The sequence below is a fragment of the Perognathus longimembris genome, chromosome 9 (assembly GCF_023159225.1).
Source record: "Perognathus longimembris pacificus isolate PPM17 chromosome 9, ASM2315922v1, whole genome shotgun sequence".
Lineage (NCBI taxonomy): Eukaryota > Metazoa > Chordata > Mammalia > Rodentia > Heteromyidae > Perognathus > Perognathus longimembris.
Genome location: NC_063169.1, coordinates 18,153,519 through 18,174,518, shown reverse-complemented (window position 1 = coordinate 18,174,518; position 21,000 = coordinate 18,153,519). Strand labels below are relative to the sequence as shown.

At 41.3% G+C, this 21,000-nt stretch overlaps 2 protein-coding genes across 2 annotated transcripts in view; one reads left to right on the top strand and one right to left on the bottom strand.

The window, feature by feature from the left end:
* Positions 1–2,886: 2,886 nt before the first annotated feature.
* Positions 2,887–21,000, bottom strand: part of Faxc (failed axon connections homolog, metaxin like GST domain containing) — a 46,837-nt gene continuing 28,723 nt past the window's right edge. The window contains 3 exon segments of the mRNA XM_048353790.1: positions 2,887–3,298; positions 10,798–10,821; positions 10,824–10,913. Coding sequence (XP_048209747.1) covers positions 3,009–3,298; positions 10,798–10,821; positions 10,824–10,913 — 404 coding nt within the window. The 3' untranslated portion in view covers positions 2,887–3,008.
* On the top strand, positions 6,785–9,105 carry LOC125357759 (TM2 domain-containing protein 1-like). The gene is given in 3 exon segments (XM_048354686.1): positions 6,785–6,820; positions 8,475–8,599; positions 8,601–9,105. Coding segments are annotated over 3 exon segments (666 nt in total).

Below are 21,000 nucleotides of genomic sequence, written 5' to 3'. Positions count from 1 at the left end.
GTGTGCAAAACAGAGACTGCTTAGGATGAAGAAAAAAAGAGCGGGAAGAAGTTGGGTAAAAGGAGAGAAGTTTGAAGTATTTTATACACGTGTATGAAAACAGAGCAATGAAACCAGTTAAAAATTGTTTTGAAGAAAGGAAGAGGGGATCGGCAAGAGTAATAGGTGGCATATATTGATCAAGTACATTACATATATGTATGGAAATATCACAATGAAACCCCTTTGTACAAATCATTTATGGTAATAAAAAGAAAAGAAAAGAAAAGTAGCACCTTTTGTTCAGATTGGAGAACCCTTCAAACCTGGGTAGCTCAAAAATAATGCACACTGCATCTAGGTATGCTGGAGACTGAGATAGGAGAAGAGTGAGTTCAAGGTGAAATGAAACTCAGGGTTAGACTGTGTTTTCAAAAGCAAACATGAAAAGGGAAGGGAAGGGGAAAGGGGTAAGGAAGAGAAGCAAGAAAGAGAGAAAAAGGAAGAGAGAAAGAAGGGAGAGAAGGAGGGGGAAATTACATGAAAACTAAAGCCCTCCTCATAAAGACTAATACTATGGTGATTTTGTTTTGGTCATTTTGTTTGTCTAACTCATTCTGGGAAAATAAAACTGATGCATACTCTCAGGTTCCAATTGAAGCCTATAAGTACAAAATGCTAAGTGCTAGGTTATCTACCCCGATCTCCAGGGTGTCCATTCCCACTCCTGTGAGATGGGCCTCAATAAAATGAGTCGTTCCACAGCATAACTCTAAAACATCAACTTCTCTACAGTTAGCCCTCAAGCAATGCATAATACAAATTATATATCAATCTATGTAATTAGCCTTAATCCTTCCTACAGCAAATAATCAGAAAAAAAAAGAATAAATTGTTTCTAAGCAAAATTTTGAACATTTCTTTCCAGCTGAAGGTGAAGAGGTTGCCGCTCAATTTTGTGGTCTACAGATGATCTGTTCCTTATATTCACACATCCAGGCCAGGTTTTCCTGGCTACACAGGACTGCCAGGCTGCCCTTAGAACAGTCCTCCCCAATGATGCTGAGCCCCAAATGAGGCTTATTGATGCCTGTCATTTCCACCACATTCTCATCAAGCACCCAACGGCCCCCGCAACTAGAATATTCTTAATAAAATACAACCAAATTTTCAGCAGAATGAGAATTTCTATGGTTACCTTAGCATTTATTCCCACTTCTGTAAACCCTGAAATTGCTTAATTGGCAAACAGTTTCAAAAATTCTCTCTCCTTTACCCCTTCATGAATCCACAGCATTCGTTTGAGATTCTGTGCCAAAACTATATTTATAAAGAAGGCCTTCCCCCCCCCCCAAAAAAAAGTAAACTCTGCAAGTTTCTCAGAAGCTTCTTTTACAAAAAAAACACCTCTTTAACCCCAAACTGAGTACTTCTCACTGGGACAGTAAGAAGCAAAGAGCTTTGTTTGCAGTTGTAAAGGGTGATGACAGCCTTCCCAAGGGATCCGCACGCACATGCTATGGCCCTGGACAATGTTCCCAGTCAACAAAGACCTTTTACAGGAGTGATCCTGTAAATACAGGTAACCCAACTGTTCATGTGCTCTGTGGAGAGAGAGCAAGGAACAGGAAGAGGTGGATATCCTTAAGAAACGTTACGAGTTGGCATCAGTCCTGCCCTGCTCTTGTTGGGCAATGGTGGGAAATATCAGAAAGACTGTATTCATAAAACTGCATGTCTGTCACTGTACAGAGTGCTTTGATTGAAGAAACATAGTTCCCTTTCTCTTCGTAATACATCTTTTCAAGGCTAGTTTGGAGGAAAAATAGACATTAAATTGGCAATCTTGGGCCTAGAAAAATCACATGCTTTTCCCTTTGCCTCTAGGAACCTACTATATTCCTGAGCTTTATTCTAAATAAATTAAATGTGATCAACTTAATGCCCCGGAGTCAACCAAGAACATTCATTCCAGTGTGAGTTCAGACAATGTTAGAAACTTTTCCGTAGACACAAGGTAGAACTTCAGACCATTTGTAGCCGTGGGCGATTTGTGAACACACTTTCCAAGGATCTTTCAATAAAAACAGCAAGTAATTCACACTCAAGGCAGATCATGAAAGGAATGACATCAGAATCCTAATGGTAGGTTTGTATTTGCAAGTGGCTGTGGTGGCTGGTGGCTGGATGAGGGACCCCCTTTTTCCTCAGAGCTTCACAGGGATGGAGTACAATAAGGAATAAAATGCATTCAAGTCCACCACTTCCCAGAAGTTCCTGGGGCTTTCTGGTTGTCACTGTGTGATTCCCCACAACACCCCTGTGAGGTAGGTAGGTGGAGAGTAGTGTCACCCCACTTTACAGGTGGGAGAAATGAGGCACACAATAGTTAAAGGCCTGGCCCATAATCACACAGCTAGTCACTGGCAGGGTATAGTCAAACTGATACTGATAGCACCTCGCTCAGTGCTTTGAACTACAGGTGTCCATTAACTACTTATGGATTTGACTGGACTTACATTGCAACATACCGTTACATACCAAGAGGACAAGCAGCCACCAAACCACAGGAATCTCTACATTTTGTCGGATGACATCTCTCCTGACTTCAAATCCCAGTTGACGGAAAGTGATTCAAAAATCCACCTCACCACTGAACCCTTGGTGGGAGAAAATCAACAGAAACACCAGCAGTCAACAACCTGCTCATTTACCTGCTCTACCACACCGTATTAGTTTTCTAATGAAAACAAAAATGGATTTCAGGAACCATGCTGACTTTTGAGTTTTTCTGGTTTTGTTTTAGTTTAGGGATTTTTTTTCTTTTTTTGCCTGTTTGTTTTTAATGCAGCCATCTGAATGGTTCTGTGTTTTGTTGGTACAAAAACAAAAAGAACTAAGGCGTCCAGTTAGCATGTGAAAACTGGGCCAAGCACGGAGCCCTCCTGCCAGGCTGCATGGATTACAATCTGAGGAATGGCCAACCCGGGGTATGGCAGCCGAGAAAGGAGAGGGCCACCGGGCAGCCATCACTTGCATTGTTCGTGGTCTGTGTAGTCGTCCATGTCCACGTCAGAATCAAAGAGGGAGTGTCCCGTGAAATCCGTGTCTGGGGTTCTGGAGAAGCTGTTCTCGGCCCCCTCGTCTTCAAAGGTCTCTGTCCTTGAGTAAAGGCTGAAGTCCAGCAGCGGCGTGTGGGTTTTGCTGCCTTCGCTGCTCTCTTCCGATTCGTAGATGGTGTTGTCATCATCATGGTGCCACTCTGGCCAGAATTTCCTCCTTATCCTCTCACAGTACATGGCCAGGTTGATCAGCTCCCCTGTGGTGTGGGAGGGACAGTGAAGTTAGTGCATGAAGCCCCAGAGCTAATAGTATGACTGTCAGAATGCTCATGTCCTCCCTACATGCACAGGGAGCCAACTAACCTCAGAGGTGAGGGCATTGGCCTGCTGAAGTGATTGGGTTTGAGGGCAGAGGCCTCCTGGCAGTTTCGGGAGACCTACCTGGACCCTCCACCGTGTCACTGTCACTGTCACTGTCAATAGTGATGTGTGTGTGTGTGTGTGTGTGTGTGTGTGTGTGTGTGTGTGACAGTACTGGGGCTTGAAGCCATAGCCCTAACTCCCTTGTGGAGCCTTTTCACTCGAGACTGGTGCTCTACCACTTGAGCCGTGCCTTCACTTCCTCATTCACTGTCTATGAACCAGAAATCAGGCCTTTACCAGATACCCAATCTGCCACATCCTGATCCTCACCAGCCCAGACTCCAAAACTATGAGAAATCAATTTCTGTTGCTATTTCATGGTATTTCAAGCAAGATATTGAGCCATTGGGGCTGAGAAATATGGTAGGTAATAAGCTGGAGTACATAACTGTTTTCCAGGGTGGGTATGTAAGTACACACCTGTATCCCAGCAACTCAGAAGGTGGACATTGGAAGGATGACAGTTTGAGGCCAGCCTAGAAAGCATTAGTAAGGCCTCATCTCAACCAAAAAGCTGGATGTGGTAGGTTTTTTTTTATTTTTTCAGAACCAGGGTTAGAACTCAGGTTCTCATGCTCTTACATGGCTTGCTTACTCATAGCTGATATCCTACTATTTGAGCCACATCTTCATTCCAGCTTTTTGCTCATTAACTAAAGTTGGAACTCAGAGAACTTCTCTACCCAGCCTTGCTTCAATTTGATTCTGCAGAGCTCAGCCTAGGATTACAGGGGTAAGCCACCATCGCCCAGCTGTAGATTCATTTATATGCAATAAAAATGAACTGTCAGGGCTGGGAATGTGGCTTAGTGGTAGAGTGCTTGCCTACACACATGAAGCCCTGGGTTCAGTTCCTCAGTACCATACACACACAAAAAAAGCCAGAAGGGATGCTGTGGCTCAAGTGGTAAAATGTTAGCCTTGAGCAATAGAAGCTCAGGGACAGTGCCCAAGCCCTGAGTTCAAGCTCCAGGACTAGCTGGCAAAAAAAAAAAAAAATTAACTGTCAGGGTAGGCCAAAAGTCATCATCCCACCAATTTCTGTGCTTTTACAGTCTGGGTCCTATGCTGAGTAGCTGGGGAAAAAATGTGTTAGGATGAACACTGAGCTCTGAATAATGCATAAAATAAATGACTAAGAATTTGCTTTACTGCCCACAGAGCGTACAAAACATTCAGTTAAATTGATATATTTTTAATCTTTTAATTTTGAAATTAAACATCTATACCCACAATTAGGTAGCAATCTAGTAAACCATTGGACTGCTTCTTTTTTTTATAGGAGTCAAACACCTTTGTGAAGTCACTAGCATTGTCTAGATATTTATCTAAATGTGACGCGATAGTTGCCTTTTCCCAATTCCAAGCAAGAGTGAGTTTTTGCTTTTTCTCCATCAGATGGCAGCATTGCTTACAAATACAAAATCTAGCAACAACTGCAACACTGTACACTAAGAATATTCTTCAGATAAATATGTATTTATATATATATTACACTTTTGTTGGCAATACTGGGGTTTAAACTCAGGGCCTCATAATTAAGCTGAACTCTACCACTTGAGCCATACCTCCAGCCATGGATTTTGCTGCCTCCTTCCCTTCACCTAGAGATAGAGTCTCATAGACTTTTCTGGGCTGGCCTCAAATCGAGATCTTTCTGCTCTCATCCCAGACTACTAGGATTATACGTGTAAGTCACCAGCGCATGGCCCTTTGGATAAGTTGTAAGTCATAAAAATGCATTTTCCACCTAGGTAAACCATGTTTTATTACACACACACACACACACACACACACACACACACACACACACATACATATAATACAGACAACCAAAAAAATTACCTAAAATCCCATTCTCCATACTAACATTCTTTTATTAAATTCCTCCAGAAGTTTACATTGTCAAATACAATTACACTTGCTAAGTAGGATTTACAATACAGTCTCTTTCCTATCTTGCTTTGTCCATTCAGCAATCCATCATGATAATCTTTGAATTTCTTACTACATTCATGGTGATACTTTGTTAAAATGTTGCTAAATTTTGTTTGTTCCCATTCCTCCATCACAGGTCATTTGGGTTGTTCCTCCATTAGTAGTTGCACTACTAGTTAATACTAGACTACTCCATTAGTAGTCGTCCATAACGACCTCTGTTTTATTTATCTACGATAGAAAATAAAGTCTTGTCCTTTTAGAAAATTAATAGTCTGTCTATACAATCTGCATAAAAACATAAAAAAGCAACCAGAAAGCACTTCAGAACTGAGGGATCCAAGATAAATACAGAAAACATTTTGTTGTCATTCCTTCACTATAGCTTCTCATTCTTCAGGCCTGCTTGTTTACCTTTATTCTAAAAGAACTGTCTGGTCATGACATAAATACCACTTCATTGTGCAACAATATATCCATCCTCATGTCTTTCTCCCTAACTCTGCTCTATACTGATGAAAGCATGGCCTGGCCCATTTCTCTGTATTTCACGAGCAATGTCTCCATATTTTTTTTTCATGGGGTATGAAGATTTGTGAGAGGATAGGACTCAGCCCTGAGAAGCAATGAAAAAAAGATAAATTCTACCACACAGTGGAGAACAATTGCCTTGATGAGCTTGGGCTGGGAGCCCCAAAACCCCTCCTTAAATCCTGTCACTGAAAAGAGCTAAACAAGGGGAATATTGGAATATGGCTCCACCTTCTGGTGGTATATATCTAGTGTGGTCTTCCTGCACTTGTGCCTAGATTCTCCATCAGCTGACCCACTGAACATGGATCAACACAAAAAGGCTGGCAGAGAGGGAGAGAGGGGAAGGGGAAGAAGCAAGGAAGAGAGAAAGAGAAAGGAAGAGAGGAGGCAACTAAGAGATACTCAGACATGTTGGGAGGATATGTATCAGCAGACAATCCTAGATAGAATAAAGAGCCATCTCTTAGAGTATCTCAAATGGAAATGCCCTCCACTGCTGAGTTTCCCCCAGCTGCTACAGATGCAAGTCTGGAGGGAGAAGCAGCCACACCCCTTGCCTACCTGATAGTCCTGAGTCACTAATCAGCTGGGCCCAAACATACCATTGTGCTCTATAGATGTGAACTCAGAACTTCACTGCCCCAAACCTGTACTAGGTGCTGGCTATACCTACACACAGGCCACACAGGCACAGAGGACATGGGGCAGTCCTTAGTGTACTTGAACGCTGCAAGGAGAATGTGATGGTTACAGATAATAACGCTTGAGATCTTATGGGAAAATATCAAAATAAATAAAATTGGCCCTAACCAAAGAACTTAGAGAAGTTTCAGACATTACTGGTGAGAATGGAAGCCACTCCACGAGCTTCTCCCTTGGAGACAGTAAGAGTCTCACTAGGGTTTAGCCTTAGGGAATAATTAGATAGCAGAAACATACACTGACAATAATTTCTACTACAGAATATTAGCAATCATTATTTTAAGCAACTCTCAAGTCCAGAAAAAGATTGATCACAATACAGCAATAAGGAAGGATATTATTTAACTACTATAACGTATTCCTTTTTTTTTGTTTTTTTGGCCAGTCCTGGGCCTTGGACTCAGGGCCTGAGCACCATCCCTGGCTTCTTCCCGCTCAAGGCTAGCACTCTGCCACCTGAGCCACAGCGCCCCTTCTGGCCGTTTTCCATATATGTGGTGCTGGGGAATCAAACTGAGAGCTCCATGTGTAGGAGGCAAGCACTCTTGCCACTAGGCCATATTCCCAGCCCCTATAATGTATTCTTGAAGAAAATTTATTGACCAAGAAAAAAGTCAGAATACAGGAACTTAAAAAAAAAAAACAAAAACCAGGGCTGGGGATATAGCCTAGTGGCAAGAGTGCCTGCCTGGGATACACGAGGCCCTAGGTTTGATTCCCCAGCACCACATATACAGAAAACGGCCAGAAGCGGCGCGGTGGCTCAAGTGGCAGAGTGCTAGCCTTGAGCGGGAAGAAGCCAGGGACAGTGCTCAGGCCCTGAGTCCAAGGCCCAGGACTGGCCAAAAATAAATAAATAAATAAATAAATAAATAAATAACTGGCCAGGCTGGGATCTGAGGATCACAGTTCAAAGCCAACCCTGGCAGGAAAGTCCGTGAGACGCTTACCTCCAATTAACCACCAGAAAACTGGAAGTAGCACTGTGGATCAAAGTGATAGAGCACTATCCTTGAACTAAAGAGCTCAGAGATAGTGCCCAGGCCCAGAGTTCAAGCCCCAAATCTGACCAAAACAAAAATCTGGGGCTGGGAATATGGCCTAGTGGCAAGAGTGCTTGCCTCTCATACATGAAGCCCTGGGTTCAATTCCCGAGCACCACATAAACAGAAAAAAACAAAAGTGGCACTGTGGCTCAAGTGGTAGAGCGCTAGCCTTGAGCAAAAAGAAGCCAGGGACAGGGCTCAGGCCCTGAGTCCAAACCCCAGGACTGGCACAAAAAAAAAATCTGCAGGTTATAACTGTCTCAATTTGTAAAAGTATATATACACTCACACTGGATAACTAATGAGAATACATAGCATCATACTAACAGTAGTGCTCTGTGGATAATTATTTTTATTCATTTAAAACTTCTTTAGCTTTTCTGAATTTTCTATGGTAAAAAAGTAATATGTCGGGGCTGGGAATATGGCCTAGTGGCAAGAGTGCTTGCCTCCTATACATGAAGCCCTGGGTTCGATTCCCCAGCACCACATATACAGAAAACGGCCAGAAGGGGCGCTGTGGCTCAAGTGGTAGAGTGCTAGCCTTGAGCAAAAGGAAGCCAGGGACAGTGCTCAGGCCCTGAGTCTAGTCCTCAGGACTGGCCAAAAATAAAAAATAAAGTAATATGTGGTAATATGTCATATCTATATCCATATCTACACAGAGATACACATATTTTAAGAACTGCTGAATAGTAAACTATTATGTCTGCAATTCTACCTATTCAGGAGGCTGAGATCTAGTGGATCTCAGTCTGAGAAAGTGTGGCAAAGGAAGCCAATCTGGTAGAAAACCCACAAGGGGAAGCGTGCGGGACGCCTTGGGTCCCAACATGGTGGCCTCCTGGGCATCGCCGCCAGCCTGCTGGGGCTCCTGTGGCTCCTGACTGTCACCGCGGGACCTTGGGCCGCCGCCCGGGGAAGAGGAGACGTTTAAATGCGAGGACCTCAAAGTGGGACAATATATTTGTAAGGATCCCCAAATAAACAATGCTACGCAAGAACCAGTTAACTGTACAAACTACACAGCTCATGTCCAGTGTTTTCCAGCACCCAGCATAACTTGTAAGGATTTAAGAGGCAATGAAACACATTTTACTGGAAATGAAGTTGGTTTTCTCAGGCCCATATCATGCCGAAATGTAAATGGCTATTCATACAAAGTGGCAGTTGCATTGTCTCTTTTTCTTGGATGGTTGGGAGCAGATCGATTTTATCTTGGATACCCTGCTTTGGGTTTATTAAAGTTTTGCACTGTAGGATTTTGTGGAATTGGGAGCCTAATTGATTTTATTCTTATTTCAATGCAGATTGTTGGACCTTCAGATGGAACTAGTTACATTATAGATTACTATGGAACCAGACTTACAAGACTGAGTATTACTAACGAAATGGTTAGGAAAACACAGTTATATCCATAGGTCCTTAAAAAAAGAAACAAGAGGGCTGGGGGTATAGCCTAGTGGCAAGAGTGCCTGCCTCGGATACACGAGGCCCTAGGTTCGATTCCCCAGCACCACATATACAGAAAACGGCCAGAAGCGGCGCTGTGGCTCAAGTGGCAGAGTGCTAGCATTGAGCGGGAAGAAGCCAGGGACAGTGCTCAGGCCCTGAGTCCAAGGCCCAGGACTGGCAAAAAAAAAAAGAAACAAGAGTTGAGCCTCCTTGATTTTAATAAAGAATACTCAGTATGTGGATTTCCAGATACTCCTTTTTTTCCTTCATAAACCACTTGATGGGTTCTATATGATCTTTTTTTTCCCCCTCATATGGTCATTTTTGATTTAGGTAAACATATTCTCTGGGCACTGGTGTCTCATACCTGTAATCCTTGCTCCAGAGGCTGAGATCTAAAGGATTGTAATTCAAGAACAGCTTGGGCAGGAAAATCCTCAAAACTCAATCTCCAGTTAATAAGCAAAAAAAAAAAAAATGCTGGAGGCATGGCTCAAGTGGAAGAGTGCTAACTGAGCAAGCACAAGGCCCTGAGTTCAAACCGTGGTACCACCAAAAGCGAAGTATATTATTCTTGGATTTATTTAATAATTCTTTGTTTATAAGCTGTATAATAGTCTTTCTGAGGCTTCTGTCTCTGTGAGATGGATAGCTTTTTATTCCAATATTGTTTAATGTCTCTTGCAAAGGCAAGTTACTACTTGTAATTTTTCTCTTATGAAAAATAAAGGAATAACTTATTCACACACAAAAAAAGAAAACCCACAAGACTTCATTCCCCAGTTAATCAGCAAAAACTGGGCTGGAGGTGTGGCTTACGTGGTAAGGCACCAGCAAAGCAAGTAAACCAAGCAAGTTTCAGGCCCTGAGTTCAAACTCCTTCCTACTAAAAAGAACTATAATTCTTATAGCCCTTATAGCCAAAGATACCAAAATTCTTTTTCTTTGCACATCATAGCATTGATAATAAAGTTTTCCATAGCATCAGACTCAGCATTTGTTGACATGTTCCTCATTCTTGCACAATCTTGCACTTCCCAGTTCTGCCTCTCAGTATGTGATCTCCTCTGGAATAAGAGTAAGGAATGCTTTGAATTCAAATATTGAATCCAAACATACGTATGCCTATGTTGAAAATACCTAACACCAGTTCAGGTTAGGCCTTACCTAGCTGCTTGCCACAGTACTGACTACACCAGAAAATGATCTCCCATTGCTGCCTAAAGCACTATAAAGAAGACCAGCAGGCTGGGGATATGGCCTAGTGGCAAGAGTACTCACCTCGTATACATGAAGCCCTGGGTTTGATTCCCCAGCACCACATATACAGAAAATGGCCAGAAGTGGCGCTGTGGCTCAAGTGGCAGAGTGCTAGCCTTGAGCAAAAGGAAGCCAGGGACAGTGCTCAGGCCTGAGTCCAAGGCCCAGGACTGGCAAAAAAGAAAAAAAAGACCAGCAAAACACAGGCATTTACTAGGTAGAATCCAAGGACTAGTTCAGCCACAGGTATTAGGTCCCACTGTATAAGTAGCAAGCAGAGCCTGATCCCAGAGCCACAGCCTCATGTTTCTTTTAAAGCACAGCCAAGCTCAAAGCATTGGCCTAGAATTCTACCTTCCCCAGCATCTCTTGAAACTTGAAGAGGTTGGTAGGCTCACCTTTAATCAGCCGTTCAGGCCTTGTCCTGGCAAGGTCCACATGGCCTGCGCCAAGTGTCCAAAGACAGTGGCATCCAGAGTGGAGAGTTTGGGCCCCATGATGTACTTCTTGTCACCTGCAGCCAACAGAACAGAGAAGTCACAGGACTGGCCGCAGGAATCGCCAGGGCATTCAGCACTATCTCATTTCACACTCAGAACGATGCCACAAAGCTTTGCAAAGCAAAATGCATGCGTTTAAAAAACAAAAACAGCAAATGTAAATAAGCAAGCAATTCTGTGACACACCAACCCATGAGGTAGAAAAGCAGAGGATTCTGTATTCAGGTAAGTGAATGAAAGAAAGTGTTTGTGGGGGAAAAAGGAAAAGTGCTCATTAACTGACCACTAGAGGAACCTTTAATTGGAAGGTCTTTAACTGGAAGGTCGCTTAGACCATCTCAAAACTGACCCACACCAAGTCCACTCAACCTCACCACTTACGTGATTAAATGAATCCATTTCCTCAGGAAAAGCAGGAAGCCTAGGGTACTTGAGACATTTGGAGGTAAGGTTCTCCATGACACCCCCATGGTCTTGGTAAGTTCTCAACCCAGAGACGCTAAGCAGACATTATGTCTGAGGACATGGCATCCCACCTGTACAGGATGTCTCACGCCTTGGCCCCTGTAACTTGAGCACACCTGGGCCATCAGCAGAGATATTACAATTGCCCCGAGTTATCTCCTGAGCAGGTGCAGGGGGGCATTGGCTCTAGTCACATCCTAACACCTCTGTTATTACATAACTGCTCAAAACCCAGTTTTCCTTTCTAAAAAATAAGTGGGGCTGATAGGAATAGCACCTATTCCTTAGGGCTTCTGGGACAATTGATAAAACCTATAATCCAGCATGTGGGAAACAGAAGTCAGAGGAAGAAGAGGTTGAGGCCAGCCTGGATTACAATGTAAGACTGTCAGAAAGAAAGAAAGAAAGAAAGAAAGAAAGAAAGAAAGAAAGAAAGAAAGAAAGAAAGAAAGAAAGAAAGAAAGAAAGAAAGAAAGAAAGAAAGAAAGAAAGAAAGAAAGAAAGAAAGAAAGAAGAGAGAGAGAGAGAGAGAGAGAGAGAGAAGAGAAAGAAAGAAAGAAAGAAAGAAAGAAAGAAAGAAAGAAAGAGAAAGAAAGAAAGAAAGAAAGAAAGGAAAGAAAGAAAGAAGAGAAAGAAAGAGAGAGAGAAAGAAAGAAAGAAAGAAAGAAAGAAGAAAGAGAAAGAGAGAGAAAGAGGAGAGAGAAAGAGAGAGAAAGAGAGAAAGGAAGGAAGGAAGGAAGGAAGGAAGGAAGGAAGGAAGGAAGGAAGGAAGGAAGGAAGGAAGGAAGGAGAGAGAGAGGAGGGAGGGAGGGAGCAGGCAAGCAAGGAAACAAAAAAGACAATGCTAAACAGTTCTCATGTAACAGCAAATTGAGGACTTATTTGGTACTCAGATGTCTGACACAGTGTCATCAGAAGGATTTGGTTGTGATTTCCACCTACACTATAAATTCAGGAAGAGAAAACACACTAGACCAGGAGATCTACTTGAAACCTAAACGAACTCCTCCCTCAGAACCCACCCCCCAGGACCCACCCCAGTGCTCAGGAAATAGGTTTTATTTCATGTGAATGGCAATTATGAGACTTTGTTCTTAAAACTTGTAGACCAAAATAGTCCCCTCTAGTACTTGTTGATATAGAACTATAGGGTCAGAATTCTGGGGCTTAGCCAATGAATACATTGGACTTCAGCTAATAAGTGATACAGGATTATTTTGGCCAACTATATTCTAGAACTCACTTTCCTGAAGAGGTGAGATGACTTCCTTAACATAAAACACTATCCAGGTCCTTAAGCTCTCATACAAGGTTAGACCACTTGATGACCAATATAGGTGAAGAGTGGAAAATTATCAACAACATGGAAAATTATATTTCTGGAGACAAAGAATTAAATGAGCCTGCCTTGCAAGAGTGAGACCCTGAGTTCAAAGCCTCAGTAACACATAAAAGAATAAAGGCAAAATAAAATTAAAGGCAAAATTCAGGACTTTGAAAAACTTACTCTCTTGTACCCAAAAGCATAATTCATATTATAAAGTGATATTTTTCTGCTTATTTTTTCCACTTTTTTATTTTATTAACATATGTTAATTGTACATAAAGTTCTATTATGATATGTCCATACATGATGCATAAAATGTAATGTGATCAAATTCATCCCTATAAAATCAAAACATTCTAAGCAAATATAATAAATGCACATCTGAAATACCAAGGAAAACCCCTTAGTACACAATTAATACACTGAAAAATCAGTAATAGGAATATAAAATAGGCTCTGTCAAGAGGATGGAGACCAAGAAAAGTGGGTTGGATTAGCGAAGATGGGTGAAGAGGAATTAATATAGTTCATTAGTATGTTCACATATATGAAAATGTCATCTGCTTCACATGTACGAAAACAGAACAATGGAACCTGTTGAAATAGTTTTAAGAAGGAGAGCATAAGTGAGAGTGAGAGAAAGCCTAAGGTAACTTGGGATACATTTATACATATGCATAAATGTTGCAATGAACCCTTCTTTGTACAATTAATGTATGCTAATACAAAATTCGCTTCTCTATTACACTTGGAAAGTATTTAAGAGATAGCTTGCAATGGTGATGGGGAAGTTATACAAGTATGAACAGAATCCTATGGAGTTTACATCACACAGAATGATAACAAATCAGTGAAACAATAAATGAGAAAATATCAGCAGGGCTAGGGATATGGCCTAGTGGCAAAGAGTGCTTGTCTCCTATACATGAGGCCCTGGGTTCAATTCCCCAGCACCATATATACAGAAAACGGCCAGAAGTGGCGCTGTGGCTCAAGTGGCAGAGTGGTAGCCTTGAGCAAAAAGAAGCCAGGGACAGTGCTCAGGCCCTGAGTCCAAGCCCCAGGACTGGCAAAAAATAAATAAATAAATATATATATATATATATACATACATATATATATATATATATATATCAGCAAATGATAAGTTAGGTAAGGTAAGGTCAGCTCTGTTACACTGTGATCAGGAAAGGATTCTCTGTGAAGAAGCCTTCAGGTCTCACTTACAGAGACATGACTATCATATAAAGTACATAGTAATGCAAAGATCTACTCTAATGGAAGTTTACTTAAGGCAGATGAGCAGCAAAGACATGTTTGAAGTTAAGAATAAACTTGGAGTGTTTGTGAAGAAGAGAGAATGAGGTAGTTGGGAAAGGATTAGGGGAAGAAATGAACTAGAAAAAGGCAAGGCCCAGGTAGTAGAGGACTTGGGACAGTTAGGAAGGAGACAAGGCAGAAGAAGCCATCTAAAATGACCTCTTGGCATGTAACTCGAACAAAGGAATGATGGCAGTCACTAATGCGGTCACAGGGCTGCTAGTTTGGTGGGAGGGTGATAGGTCCTGTTCTGTGACATGCTGCATCTGAGGCAGTATGCGACTCAAGAGAGAAAGGATGAATGTCAGATGGATGGAAGTGCACAGGTGAGATGAGATGAGATAAATAGCGATGGAGATGAAAACTTGGACTATCAATGTATAAGTAACCTAAAAAGGGAAATCAGGGGAGAAGGGCCGAAGAGACCCGGTAGACAATATACAGGCTTAAAACTGTTATGCCGTGACTTCTGGCTCCTCCTAGGTTCCTTAGGTTCAGATCCCAGCTCTTCCATTGTCCCAGGGCAGATTACCTCTTAGTGTCTAAATTTCACAATAAGATTATTGTAATTAGTAACACATGAAAGGCACCTAGAACCATGCACATGCCTGCATGTATGATAGCTGTTATACTAAACAACCAAGGCTCACCTTGAAATAGCAAGAGATTCACACCCCCTCGGGGGAAGTCTGGGTGTCCAGAGAGCAGAAAACAGAGGATTTCACCTCCAGGGAAAGCAATAAATGATGGTAGATACATAAATTCTTTCCCATCTGTAAAATGCCAGCCTATTGGGGCTGGAAACAAAGCCTAATGGTAAAAGTCCTCGCCTCGTATACATGAAGCCCTGGGTTCAATTCCTCAGCACCACATATATAGAAAAAGCCAGAAGTGGCATTGTGGCTCAAGTGGTAGAGTGCTAGCCATGAACAAAAAGAAAGCAGGAACAGTGCTCAGGCCTTGAGTTCAAGCCCCAGAACTTGCAAAAACAAAACAAAATGTTGGCCTATTATCTTTTTAGTACAAATTAAATATTTTAAATAAATAAAAATATGTAATAATTTAAATAAATAAAAATGTTGTTGGATTGACCAAGAAATCAACCAACTAATAATGTATTGGAATATACCAGGTCATCATTTATCTGTAATTAATGTTCTTCCCCAAATGTTGTTCAAGTCAGCTCTACATAACACAAATGGGAACTGCTTCTGTATCTGTCAACACTACACCTTCTCATGTGATGTTCAGACATAACACATAAACCAAAAAAGCTGTGTATCAGTAAACATCTTTGAAAAGCTATTGTATAGGCGGTGCTATTTTATATGGATTTTTTTCTTTTCCTTTTTTGTTATTCTTTTGTTGTAATCACTTGGGAATTGAAAGCATGAAACATAAAATGCCAAATCCATCCATCCATCCTTCCCTCATTTATTTATTTATTGTTGGTCATGGGGCTTGAACTCAGGTTCAAGCACTAACCCTGAGCTTTTGTGTTCAAAGCTAGCACTCCTACCACCTTGAGGTACAGCTCCACTTCTGGCTTTTAGGTGGTCAACTGCAGGTAAGAGTCTCATGGGGGGCTGGGAATGTGGCTTAGGGGTAGAGTGCTTGCCTAGCATGTGTGAAGCAATGGATTTAAACTCTCAGTACCACAAAAACAGAAAAAGCCGGAGGTGGCATTGTGTTTCAAATGGTAGAGTGCTAGCTTTGAGCAAAAGAAGCTCAGGGACAGTGTCCAGGCCCTGAGTTCAAGCTTTAGGCCTGGCAAAGAAAAGAGAGAAAGAGAGAGAGAGAGAGTCTGTCTCATGGACTTTCCTGATTCTCAGATCTGTCTCCTGAGTAGATAAGATTATAGGTGTAATCCAATCGTGCCCAACAGTGGGCAGTCATTCCTTTTATCAAAGGTAGAGAAAGCTACACTATGCCAGGATAAAATAGATACTAGGCCTACCTAATAGAATTATATCAATCAATTTGTATTACTAAATACACTCCAAAGATTTCTAGGACCTCTGTCTTTACAAATATCTGGTAAAGGTAATTCTTGTAAAGGCAAAGGGTTTTTTTGCTTTTATACATCAACACATTTTTACCAACTGTAGTAGCAACAGTGAAAATGGAAAAGAAATGAACCACAACTTGGGGATCACAGCTGCCTAGTTCCTATAAAGGATACAAACATCAGTGAAGGGAGACAACTATCTCTGGCAATTTAAGTATCCCAGGCTCCCAAAGCAATCATTCCTTCCTCTTCCCTCTGCAAATCCGAAAAATGAAGACAGTAAGTGAGAAGAGTAGTATAGCTTGCTTTGTGAGTATTATAATCTAATGGCCCTCTCTATTAGACAGCAGCAAGCAATCCAAAAGTACTGAATAATATGGAAACACTTTTTAGAGAAAGTCACTTCCACTTCCACTTCAGTTGGTGAGCATAGGACTCCTTTGTGATCTTGTATTAAAAAAAAAAAAAAAAAAAAAAAAGCCAGGCACCAGTGGCTCACGTCTGTAATCCTAGCTACTAAGGTGGGTGAGATCTAAGGATCATGGTTCAAAGTCAGCCTGAGCCAGAAAGTCTGTGAAACTTCTCTCCAATGAGATACCAAAAAGGCAGGAGTGGAGCCGTGGCACAAAATGATAGAGCACTAGCCCTGAGAAAAAAAGGCCAGAGACAGCATCCAGGCCCTGAGTTCAAGTCCCAGGTAAAAATAGGATTTATGATTTCCCTGTGTAGTTATTCCTTCTCTTGAACATAACTTTAACAAACACCAATGCAAACACGGAAGTATACTGGAGCAGAAAGATGGCACTAGGCATACTTCTTAGCCTCTCTGAACCTCACTCAGCTTTCTCATCTACACAATAACAACCTCTCAGGGACTGTGTGAGGGAGTGGTTGAAAACTAGAACATCTTCAGGGTGCTACTTCAAATGTTATCTAAAAAATGACACACAAAAATCTGGAGGTTCTGTGAGCAGATTTTTGACACGGGAAGAAAAAAGGGCCAGCCTAAGTACCATGCTGATGCCAGCCAGGGTCACTTCTCCACATGCTGTGAAGCAGGGCTCATTTGTTCACAATTTTATCACCTTCCTTATAAAAGACCAGTGTCCTCTCTTTTGTTACTAGGCACAGAACCCTCAAGTGGCCTCTTCTGGTTTTTATAATCAAACCCTTTCCCTCTTCTTAGCATGTAGGCCTCCACTTCTGTCCTATATTGAATTATCAACATATTTACATCACCCACTCAGCTTAAGAAATATCTTTGCACAGATTCTACTCCGAGTTAACCAGCTGTTAATGTGAGCTATTGATCTGTGCAGGCCCCGCAATTTGGAGAGTACCTAGAACCTGCCATAGTTAACACAGCTTTGAGTGTTTATTTCTTCTTTTACCTGTGAGTCTTCTGTTTTTAGCTAAGTCAACATGCATAATTATCTGGATGTCTTCATTTTTCTCTGGTCTCAGTACATGCTATGTGTGCTAAGATGTGCACAGATAACAACCTATTGCTTTTCCACTTTTACACTGAAGGCCACCCACCATGTTTACTGGGAACCATGGCATGTTGCTGCTTGTTATTCTCAGACAGAACTTAGAATGTTTTTGTGAGAGACCCTAGGTATCATAAGGCAGAGGTGGAGGTGGACTAAGATCCTACAGGTCTTATATATAACATATGTAATTTAGGGAAATCAGAAAATTAAAATAGGAAGGAGACATGACCTTATTTTTATTTACTACATAGGAGGAGCCAACAATGGATTGGTGAGTATATGAGCAGGGAAGCTGTTGCTGTCAAGAAAAGATAAGATAAGAAAAGACATTGCTATGGTGGCAGACTTGAGCAGAAAAATAGGAATTACAGCTATATTTTAGAGTTAGTCATGATAACGTTAACTACACACAGACACACTACACACACACACACACACACACACGTGTGTATGTATGTATACTTGTGGCAGGGAGTGGGGAAGAGTTGGTAAGAAAGAGGAATAGGAATAATGAAATTCTAGCTATGAAAGGAAGAACTGGCCCTTCATAGATCTGGGGAATACTGGAGACAAAATCATGAATTTGGGAATTCAGATAAGCTGGATCTGAAATTCTTTTTTCTTTCTTTCTTTCTTTCTTTTTTTTCCTTTACGATCAAAGTGAAGTACAGAGGGGTTACAGTTTCATATGTAAGGCAGTGAGTACATTTCTTGTTCAACTTGTTACCTCCTCCCTCATTTTCCCCCACCCCCCTCTATTTTTCCCTCTCCCCCTCCCCGCCCCCGCCATGAGTTGTACAGTTGGTTTACACCAAACGGTTTTGTAAGTATTGCTTTTGGAATCATTTGTCTTTTTATCCTTTGTTTCTCAATTTTGGTATTCTCCTTCTCTTCCCTAGTTCTAATACATGTATATATAATGTCCATGGTACTAAGATGAGATACAGTGATAGTGGGGGTACAACCACAGGAAGGGAATACAAGAAAAAAAAAAAGGATACAGTTTCACATGGCATGTTGAAAATAATTACAACAATGGTGTAATACTTGTTTCCATAATGTGGAGTTCATTTTACTTAGCATCATCTTATGTGTTCATAAGGGCATAGCTATTGGGCTACTGTGATCTTCTGCTATGATATCCTAAACATGTACTAATTATTCCCTATGAGGGAAACCATAGAGTCCATGTTTCTTTGGGTCTGGCTCACTTCACTCAGTATAATTTTTTTCTAAGTCCTTCCATTTCCTTACCAATGGGGCAATGTCATTCTTTCTGACAGAGGCATAGAATTCCATTGTGTATATGTATCACATTTTTCTGATCCAGTCGTCTACTGCGGGGCATCTGGATTGGTTCCATATTTTAGCCATGACAAATTGTGCTGCAATGAACATTGTTGTACTGGTGGCTTTAGTGTGGTCTTGCTTGTAATCTTTGGGTAGATGCCCAAAAGTGGGGCTGCTAGGTCATAGGGGAGCTCTATGTTTAGCCTTCTAAGGAACCTCCATACTGCTTTCCAGAGTGGTTGAACAAGTTGACATTCCCATGAATCTGAGATTCTTACAGGACAAACACTTGAGTAGAGACACAGTGTATGATAAAGGCAATCTGTGTTAGTAGAGAAAAGAAAATGATTTCTGTGTATCATGTTAGAATAGCTCAATAACCATTTGGAACCAGATAAGTAAAATTCCAACTCATGTCATACACTTAGATGAATTCTGTCAGTCACAGATACACTTAAAGAAATAAATGATCATTCCTTCAGAGTGTTCTCTGGTGCAGTGAGCTGTGTGCAGTGGTTATGAAGAAGTGGGAACCCCATGGGAGGAGATATGTGAGACAGCTTCACACAGGTAAAGGGTGTTGGGGGGGGGGGGGGCGCTGTTTGTTTTTTAAGAAGATGAAGTTAGGTGACTACAGGAAAAAAAAATTTTCTTTTTTAAACTGTTTGATTGGGGCTGGGACTATGGCCTAGTGGAAAGAGTGTGTGCCTCATATACATGAAGCCCTAGGTTCGATTCCCCAGCACCACATATATAGAAAATAGCCAGAAGTGGCCCTGTGGCTCAAGTGGCCAAGTGCTAGCCTTGAGCAAAAAGAAACCAGGGACAGTGCTCAGGCCCTGAGTTCAAGGCCCAGGACTGGCAAAATAAAAAAGTTTTATTGTTATTATAAATGTAGTGTACAGAGGGGTAACAACTACATAATTCAAAGAAATGAGTACATTTCTTTTTGGACAATGTTACCTCCATGTCCTCTTTCTTTTTTTTTTTTCTTCTACAGGGAAAAATTCTAAACACTCAATTCATAATTTTCTTCCATAGAGGTAAATTGACTTGAAATCCAAACTAAGTAGGAAGATCACATGTCTTTGAATAACTAATAGGCTAAAAGGGCATTTGAATATTTTGAATATTAATTCTATATGTTATATAAAAATAATTAATTAGGTGTTATGCTAGGACCTTGAATAATAAAGAAATGAGAATAGTCTCTACTTTAAGTTTATCTGGCTTTGAAATCCAAACAATATCCTAGAATGTTCCATATAATATTGGGAAATCCTATTGTGATCATTTACAAATGGGGAGAATAGAGAAATGTCAGAAGATGGACTTAGGAAATTGCTATTTCTATATCTACCCTTTATTTGTGTTGTTCTTTCTCTAATCCATGATTATTCAACTCACTGTTTCAGCCCTATTACCCTCCCCCAACACGTGCTTGCCTAATTCTGGCTTAACTTTAACTCTGGCCCCTCAAAGCAGTCTTGAAGAACCATCTCACCCACTTTACCCAAATATTTCCCCCTAAGAAATGTCCTCATTGCATCTTGCATTTTTCCATGACAGCACTCTTTCCAGGCACTGTGATTTGATAAATATTCACCAAGACCACACCTCCCTCTGGTGGCAGCTGTGGGCACTGAGAGCTGTGCCAAACATGTTCACTCTCACTAAAATCCTCTAACACACAGTTCCATGCATGCCTGTTCCATGCATGTCTATTTGGTCATACAATCCTGAAGCTAAGGAATGACCCTCTGTCAGAATTCTAATTGTTACAAGTGTACTGTCCTTCTATGGTCTCTGAGCATGAGACAGACTAAAAAGAGCATTCACTGGTAGGAAGTTGCAGATTCCACTTGGAAAGCCCATTATTGTTTATTATCCTTACATGTATTCACAAACATCAATTTTCTGCTCAGAATATACTCTCAGATCCACAGACCCTGGTGTGCATGCTTGGCTGTCTGATAGTGGTATGCTGGCCTTCACTGATTCTATTATGCTGTTGTTGTTGTTGTTGTGCAAAGGGGGTTACAATTCCAGAAATCAGGTTATGGGTACAGTGCTTCTTGCTCAAAATCTACTTTCCTTCATTCTTCCCCATTTTCTTCCTCCCGTCCCTACTCAAGTTACATAGTTCATTTTCCACATAATGTACATTGGATATAAGGACTACATTTGCTTACCCATCC